The 8,815-nt window shown below is 43.3% G+C and overlaps 1 protein-coding gene across 1 annotated transcript; it reads left to right on the top strand.

Moving 5' to 3' along the window:
* Positions 1-3,841: 3,841 nt before the first annotated feature.
* Positions 3,842-5,569, top strand: LOC101598396 (serine/threonine-protein kinase PAK 1-like). Its single transcript, XM_045153730.1, is given in 2 exon segments — positions 3,842-5,234; positions 5,237-5,569. Coding segments are annotated over 2 exon segments (1,626 nt in total). The 5' UTR covers positions 3,842-3,871; the 3' UTR covers positions 5,500-5,569.
* Positions 5,570-8,815: the final 3,246 nt, after the last annotated feature.

The following is an 8,815-nucleotide window of genomic DNA, read 5'->3' on the forward strand; positions in this document are numbered from 1 at the left end:
ACCCTATGAAGCCAAACCAGCAGAAAACAAGCAAGGATATATTTCATGGGGAAGTGACATTCTATGAACTTACTTGCCCTTATTCTCAGGATTGTCACATCATAACAATGAAGACCTCCTCTTCCAGCCAGTGTGTAAAGTTAAGTCTAGTTTATTCTTTTCTACTGCCATGATCATAAAGGTGAAAAAGCCAAATGTCATTTGATATTTTTCAACTCTTTTTTAATAAGGCTTTGATCCATATCCCTGACATCTGACCTTTGAATTAAATGAAGATGTATATAAAAGATATGAGAGTAAATGAACAATATAATCCCTTTGTTTCAATGAAATAAATATGAACATATGGATTTTAATGATTGTCATAATTTTTAAATCTTGGTTAATAAACGGTAATAATTCTGATTTTCTTGATTTTTTTAAACAAATTTTTAATGGCATTTTGATGGAGGTTTGTAATCTTGGGAAAATCAAGTATCACCAGTGATAGAATTTATAGTAGTTCTGTGAGGTCATTGTGAGCTATAGGAATCATCCTATTAACATATAATTACTACTTAAGTAAACTGCCTTTAAACCGATTTATTGTGCTCACTTATGTTGCATGCAAGTTATTTTTCTTTTGTTCTTATTCTTACTTTTAATATTGGAAAGGCAGCAAAGTCCTGGTCTGAACCTGTATTTGCAGCCCAACATGAATCATAGCTCCATTCTCCAGTCTGAAGGATCCTGCCCCCACCCTCACTCCCAGTGACCCTGGGAATGTAATCTTTTCAGAGTGAACCTTGAATCTGGTCTAGACAGCATGTGACTTATGAAGTATGGAAGGGTGAGGTATCCAGGGACAGAGGCAACTCCAGAAATGAGTCTCAAAATAATGCATTTTCTTTCTTGGAATCCTAAAATAGGCAGAACTCTAACCCCCTTTCGTTTTTGATTGGAAAGCTCTTTACTCTGATTTGAATGCTGTCTGTTCCTTCCACCTTCATGCCTCATGATCGTAATCTATGATTGCACTCCTTCTGATTTTCATTTATTGATGCCCCTGGCTTAGAGGACAAATCAAGATGATAAGTAATTGTGGGAAGGAGCAAAGCTGATATTAAAATTAAGCAAGGGAAGCAGAGTGTGATGATCTGCTGCCTCTTCCTTAATAGTTGGAGATCTGCTTTCTTTGTATGAGTAGTATTCACAATACAAAAATAATCTAGGAAAATGATTTCCAATGTGAAGCTTTAGGAGCAGCATTACCCCAAAAGGAACACACACACACACACACAAAGAGAGAAAGAGAGAGAGAGAGAGAGACAGAGAGAGAGAGAAATGTAAAGCCTAGAGCACAAGACAGTGAATTCCCCACAAGTGCACACTGTTATGAGAGGAATACAAATGTTCATTCAGAGAGAGAATTCAATCATGGGATCAATGAACATAGGTGAATTATAAGGGTACCTATATTATATTTGCCTTTTCAAAAGATTATTGATATTCTAAGTTGCCAGTACTTATAAACAATTTAATCCAATTAGGTCCAATAAAAGAAACTGAAATTTTGTTTTCATTTGGCATTCAGTAATCCATGTTTGATAATCTAAATTTAAATTATTTCCTTTAGTCATTCAGTGACATTTGTCAAATAATTGCCAGAAACACTAGCTTCATCTCTCTAATGTTTCTCAGGGTTTCTATAAATGCTGCCTGCTTTCTACCCAGCATATAGTAGCCAAAGCAGGAAAATCAACCTAACTCACTGTGGTACAAGAACTTTTAATCAAGGCATTAAAGTAATATTTCTGTGGTGTCCCTCTCTGTCTCTGTCTCTAGAGCATAAAATGAGTGAATTTGTGTGTGTGTGTGTGTGTGTGTGTGTGTTCTGTGGGCACTAGAAAATTTAACTTCTATAAGGCAGGTTGGAGATGCAGTAAATATTTGAGTGGCTGTTCAGGTAGAAAGTCAGTCTGGAGGCAGAAGACAAAATACAGTGGGGTTTAGTGTAATTCTCATCTTTTTATTTCCCCTATTGGCACATTTATATTATCTATGTTTGCTATTTCTATCACTATGACTGCTCAACCAAAATCATTTCCACATTATAGCGATGCATTAATATATATCCAACCCTTGATAAGTATAAATACTGCATATTTATCATGTAAATTATGGAAGCTTTTCATAAAATGTAAGTAAGCCTCGATCTAGCTCAGAACTGCATAGGCTGCACCCATGTGTCAAGTCATCACCATGAGGTATGGGCCCCTAGCCATGACCCTTTTTCCATGATCTCTAGCAGGCAGCAGCATTTGCATTGTACTTTCCTTTCTTTAGACCAAAGAGATATTAGCCCTTTTTAAACTGATAACTTATACTTTGATAATGTTCTGCATCACTTCCTTTTCAGTTCCATTTGAAGCTTTTTATAAGAAAAGTAAGCACAAGTTTTGGAACAAGAAGTCTCTTTCTTGCCCTGACCTTATCACTTAGAAATGGATAATGCTGGATTCTTTAGTTCTGTGAAACCTGCTTCAGCAACACTCATCATTGTTTAACAACTTGGAAAGTGGATTATTCCAAGGATTAAGAGGAAAGGTGCAGATAAAATTCCATGAATAGTACTTCTTGGAAAATATGTTAAGTAACTTCTTTGTACCAGGAGCTGAGATGAGTCTGCCATGTATGTTATATAGTTAATTTCTCAGAATACTTGTAGCCTAGAAACCGCATATGAATTTTCACATGTAGTCCATATGTCTTGGGCCTTATGTTCCAAACATGACCACAGTCACATTAGAACATAGTCTATGACACTTCCTCCAATAACCACTTCACCAACCCTTCAAAATTCTCATAGTCCTTATGGAACCCTACAGAAGCATTTCATCATAAGATATGTTCATGTTCCCTTGCTCTAGCTGCCTTTGAATGCTATGGATGTAGAAAGGTAACACCCTTCCCCCTATCATAGAGGATATAGCCAAAAAATCTATTTAATCTTAATTTTATGTTACCCATAGACCTGACAAAACTGTCTATGTTTAGGCTCTGTGAAGAAAGGACAACGATGTAGAAAAGCAATATGAAACATGTTCAATTAGACTAAAAGGATGTGATCTATAGTAAGTGATTGAGAGGGGAAACTCAGCCTGACCTGCCTGTTCTGCTCTTGGCCTCATTCAGTGGCCTTCCCTGTGCTGAGGCATAGTGCAAAGTCCTTTTTAAAATGAGGGATTCATGATCAATCAGACAAGGCAGGTGAGAGAATTTCTTTATCACATTCTACTACACGGACAGGAAACAAGAAGGTTGGAGTAATATTTCCAGGTTTATGGCTGTCTTTGGGGACACAGGGTTCTGTTCTCTATGCCTTGCCTTGAAGAAAGGGACTTCTATTTTTACAGCCAGCTTTAGGGAAGAATGGAGAGAAAGGGAAAGAAGGATGAAAGGAGAAGCTACTTCTGGAGCCCTTGCAGGACCCTTCAGTACAAAACACTCAACATGCCAAAGTGCCATGCTTTGGCATATAATGTTCTGAGCCCCCACAATGCTCTGGATATTCAAGCTGTCTGAGTGGGATAAGATTACTGGAAAGAGGGCGGCGATGGCCGGCCGGACCGCGTACAATAGCGTGCGGGCTGCCCGGTGGACGCTCGCACCGCGCCCCCACCCCACCCCACCCCCGCTGCAGTCCCCACCACGCCTTCCTCCCGCCGGGGGTCGCAGCGCGCCGCCCGTGTGGACCCCCCACCTTCCCCCCCATCCCGGGTCCTGAGCCGGGGACGCAGACAGACAGCGAGGCCACTGCCGGCGCCCCGAGAACGACAAGGACGAGCCGAGCGGAGCCCGGCGAGCGCCCAAGTGGCTGCTGCTGGTGGTGATGTCAAATAACGGCCTAGACATTCAGGACAAACCCCCAGCCCCTCCAATGAGAAACACCAGCACTATGATTGGAGCTGGCAGCAAAGATGCTGGAACTCTAAACCACGGTTCCAAACCTCTGCCTCCAAATCCAGAGGAGAAGAAAAAGAAGGACCGATTTTACCGCTCCATCTTACCTGGTGATAAAACAAATAAGAAAAAGGAAAAGGAGTGGCCAGAGATTTCTCTTCCTTCAGATTTTGAACACACAATTCACGTTGGTTTTGATGCTGTCACAGGGGAGTTTACGGGGATGCCAGAGCAATGGGCCCGCTTGCTTCAGCCATCAAACATCACTAAGTCAGAGCAGAAGAAAAACCCACAGGCTGTTCTGGATGTGCTGGAATTTTACAACTCTAAGAAGACCTCCAACAGCCAGAAGTACATGAGCTTCACAGATAAGTCAGCTGAAGATTATAACTCTTCTAATACTTTGAATGTAAAGACTGTGTCTGAGACCCCTGCGGTGCCACCGGTTTCAGAGGATGAAGATGATGATGATGATGCTACCCCACCTCCAGTAATTGCTCCACGGCCAGAGCACACAAAATCGGTCTACACACGGTCTGTGATTGAGCCGCTTCCTGTCACTCCAACTCGAGACGTGGCCACCTCTCCCGTCTCACCGACTGAGAACAGCACCGCTCCGCCAGATGCTTTGACCCGCAGTACTGAGAAGCAGAAGAAGCCGAAGATGTCGGATGAGATCTTGGAGAAACTGCGGAGCATAGTGAGTGTGGGCGATCCTAAGAAGAAATATACACGGTTTGACAAGATTGGACAAGGCGCTTCCGGTGCTGTGTATACCGCAGTGGACGTAGCCACAGGACAGGAGGTAGCCATTAAACAGATGAATCTTCAGCAACAGCCCAAGAAAGAGCTGATTATTAATGAGATCCTGGTCATGAGGGAACACAAGAATCCAAATATTGTGAACTACTTGGACAGTTACCTTGTGGGGGATGAGCTGTGGGTTGTCATGGAGTACTTGGCTGGAGGCTCCCTGACAGATGTGGTGACAGAAACCTGTATGGACGAAGGCCAGATTGCAGCTGTGTGCCCTGAGTGTCTACAGGCTCTGGAGTTCCTGCATTCAAACCAAGTCATTCACAGAGACATCAAGAGTGACAATATTCTTTTGGGAATGGATGGCTCTGTCAGGTTAACTGATTTTGGATTCTGTGTGCAGATAACCCCAGAGCAGAGCAAAGGGAGCACCATGGTAGGAACGCGGTATTGGATGGCACCTGAGGTTGTGACACGGAAAGCCTATGGACCCAAGGTTGACATCTGGTCCGTGGGCATCATGGCTATTGAAATGATTGAGGGGAGCCCCCTTACCTCAGTGAGAACCCTCTGAGAGCCTTGTACCTCATTGCCACCAATGGGACCCCAGAGCTTCAGAACCCAGAGAAACTGTCTGCTATCTTTCGGGACTTTTTGAACCGCTGTCTTGAGATGGATGTGGAGAAGAGAGGTTCCGCTAAAGAACTACTACAGCATCAGTTCCTGAAGATTGCTAAGCCCCTGTCTAGCCTCACTCCACTGATTGCTGCAGCCAAGGAGGCAACCAAGAACAGTCACTGAAACCACGCTCATGCCAGCCTCATTGTGGCAAGCTTTCTGTGAAGTGAATGCTCATCTCAGAAACTCCAACCCCGGGACCCTCATCTCCTTGCCATCTCCCATCTAATGATCTAATGCTCTCAAGACTTTGATCCTTGGAAACTGTGTGTCCAGCACCGAAGAGAACTGCAACTGGATGACTAATTAGGTGATGGTCATTTATAAGGAATTCCCCTCCAATTTGCGGTCGTGAGGGTGGTTTATGATCAAGAATTTACATGAATAAATCTATTTCGACATAGAAACAAACAAACAAACAAACAAAAAAGATTACTGGAAAGATGAGGAGTGGGAAGAAGGGCCCAAGATCTGCTCTTACTATGAGATGAGCTAGGTAAACAAGGACTGGCTCTCAGTTTTCAGTGACAATCTCTGAGAGCTTCACATGAATACAAAGTACTTGCTTTAAAAGCTGTTAAAACCACCACTGCTCTTCCAGAGGGCCAAATTCCCTCTCTTTTCCTGTGCTGTGGCACAGAGGAACACATACCCTGCACTTTAGCAAACAGGACAACATCCCCTATCTTTCCCTGCACTGTAGCACACAAGACCACATCCCCTGACTTTCCCTGCACTATGGCACACAAGACCACATCCCCTGTCTTTCCCTGCACTGTGACACACAGGACCACATCCCCTGCTCTTCCATGCACTGTGACACATAGGAATTTATCCCCTGCCCTTTCCTGCACTGTGGCACACAGGACACATCCCCTGCCCTTTCCTGCACTGTGGCACACAGGACACATCCCCTGCCCTTTCCTGCACTGTGGCACACAGGACACATCCCCTGCCCTTTCCTGCACTGTGGCACACAAGACCATATCACCTACTTTTCCCTTGCACTATGACATAAATCTCATTCGTCCTCTTCCTTCACTGATAGGCAAGTGCTCACATCTGTACAGATCTTACATGAATAATCAGCTTGCCAGTTACATAATTGAATCAAAGTTTAAATAGCTATATTTTTCTTATAGGACTCCTTGGCTCATTGAGATAATAAGACTGTGCCTGAAAGCCATTGTGAAATGTTCTAAAGGTGAGAGACTGCAGCTTACCCTACCTGCAACCTTGCAGATTGCTGCAGGAGCGCAAAGAGTACTCTATATCTTTAATTTTGTGCTTGCCCTAGTTGTTCTGCACAAAGGACCTCTCTCTTTGCATTGCTCGCCTGAGGCTGGGCCACTCCTGTTCTTCCAAGCAGCTGGCTGTGTTTCTGCATGTCTTCAGATGGTGACTTTGCCTCATGGGCCTGCCACCTCCCTGCCCATGACTGCTGTGCAGCTGCTGTCCCAGTGCTATCTTCCTCACATTCCATCTGGGGACCTGAGAGCCAGAGACTTTGTCTCCGCACTAGGCCCTTGGCCAAGACCAGGTTCTCCCTGGGGCTTTTCCCCTTCCACTTCATAGCTTCTATGACTTGCTGGGGTTCCTGGGCAAGTCAATTGACTTCCAGACCAGTGAGGATGATACCAGCTATCCTAGACATGTCACTGAAGCAAAATCAGATTTGCTGACAACTGTCCGTTGCCACTTATTTCATCTCTCACATTGTGTTCAGAATAACCCACCTCTTCCCACAAACTGCCTATGATGATCCTGTGCAGGGGAGATGCTGATTTCCAGTTGCCATCAGGCTGTACTGCAAAGAAAATCAGATGTCAACAGCAAGACAGCTGACTCAGTTTTGTTCTTGGAGTGAATGAAACAAAACTTTATTTATTGAAGTGGGTTGTAACAAAGCAAGAGAAATCTCATCTTTTCTTTAGAATTAGTCTGTGGATTGACAATTAGACTGTTCATTACTGTTACAGTCAGGTTCACATTGCTGGTCAAAATCACCCAACCAAGAACAGCTTGTGGGGTAAAAAAGAGGTTTATTTTGGCTTACAAGCTCCATGGGGAAGCTCCATGATGGCAGGGAAAGTTACAGCATGAGCAGGGGGTGGACATCACCCCCCTGGCCCACATAAGTTTGACAACAGAAACAGGAGCGTGTGCCAAACACTGGCTATAACACCCATAAGCCCGGCCCCAACAATACACCTCCTTCAGGAGGCTTTAATTTCCAATTGCCATCAGCTGGGGAATCTAGCATCTGGAAGCCCTAAGTTTAAGGGGGCGGGAGACCTGAATCAAACCACCATGTTCCATCCCTAGTCCCTATAAACTGATAACCATACATGATGTAAAATGCAATGCATTCATCCAACTTTAAAAGTCCCCATAGTTTTTAATCAATTTCAGTGATGTTTATACATCCCCATAATCCAAAGTCTTTTAACTGAGCCATAATACCAAAAAATAACCACAAAGAACCCATAATGACACAGAATAAACATTCACCCTGCAAAAGATGGCATCGGGCATAGCAAGGAATATTCAATCAATACAATATTTGAAACTACCAGGGCAAACATCAAATTCTGTAGCTTCTAGTCCAACAACTCTAGTTAGTGACAAATCTCCAAGTCTGATAATTCTCACCTGCAACAATTCTCTGGTATTCCAATTCTGCCCCTCCAGCTAGGCTACACTGGAGAGGTAGCTTAGCAGTTAAGCACTTGCCTGTGAAACCTAAGGACCCCAGTTCGAGTCTCAATTCCCCAGGACTCATGTAAGCCAGATACACAAGGTGGCGCATGCATCTTGAGCTCGTTTTCAGTGACTGGAGGCCCTGGCATACCCATTCTCTTTCTCTCTCTCTCTCTGCCTCTTTCTCTGCCACTCTCAAATAAAATAAAATAAAATAGCTCTTGTTTCACATTAAAAAAATTTACATACTTCTAAAATGTTTAAGTGTAAAGTAACACCTTCACTTTTCTGTAGGAATTTCCGAAATCTTCCTCACATTAGAAAATTCAGTAGAGAACTAAACAATAAGAAAAAGTCCTCCCCATTGGCTCCTTTTAAAAATACAGTGTCTGCTGTTTATGTCACAGATGCTATTAGTCTGTGCAGATAAATTGCTCTCCAGTGCTGGAGTTTTCCATCTGCTCTCTTACTGAACTAGGCCAGTCATCAGAAAGCCACGCCTAGCCACACCCCTTCAGTACTACAGATACCCTCATGGAGTCACGCTTTAGTGCTGTATTTGTTGCTTTGATACTTAGAATCATTTTAACACCATTCCTGGCTTTTTTTGTTGTTGTTATTTTAGTTCTGTGCCTAAACATAGTGACTAAAAAGAAAGCTCTCTGACCTCATTCCTGAGAAACACTTGGCTTCTCTAGACCTTCCCACAACACAATAAGTACCACTGAACTTAACATGA

The sequence above is a fragment of the Jaculus jaculus genome, chromosome 6, assembly GCF_020740685.1.
Source record: "Jaculus jaculus isolate mJacJac1 chromosome 6, mJacJac1.mat.Y.cur, whole genome shotgun sequence".
NCBI lineage: Eukaryota > Metazoa > Chordata > Mammalia > Rodentia > Dipodidae > Jaculus > Jaculus jaculus.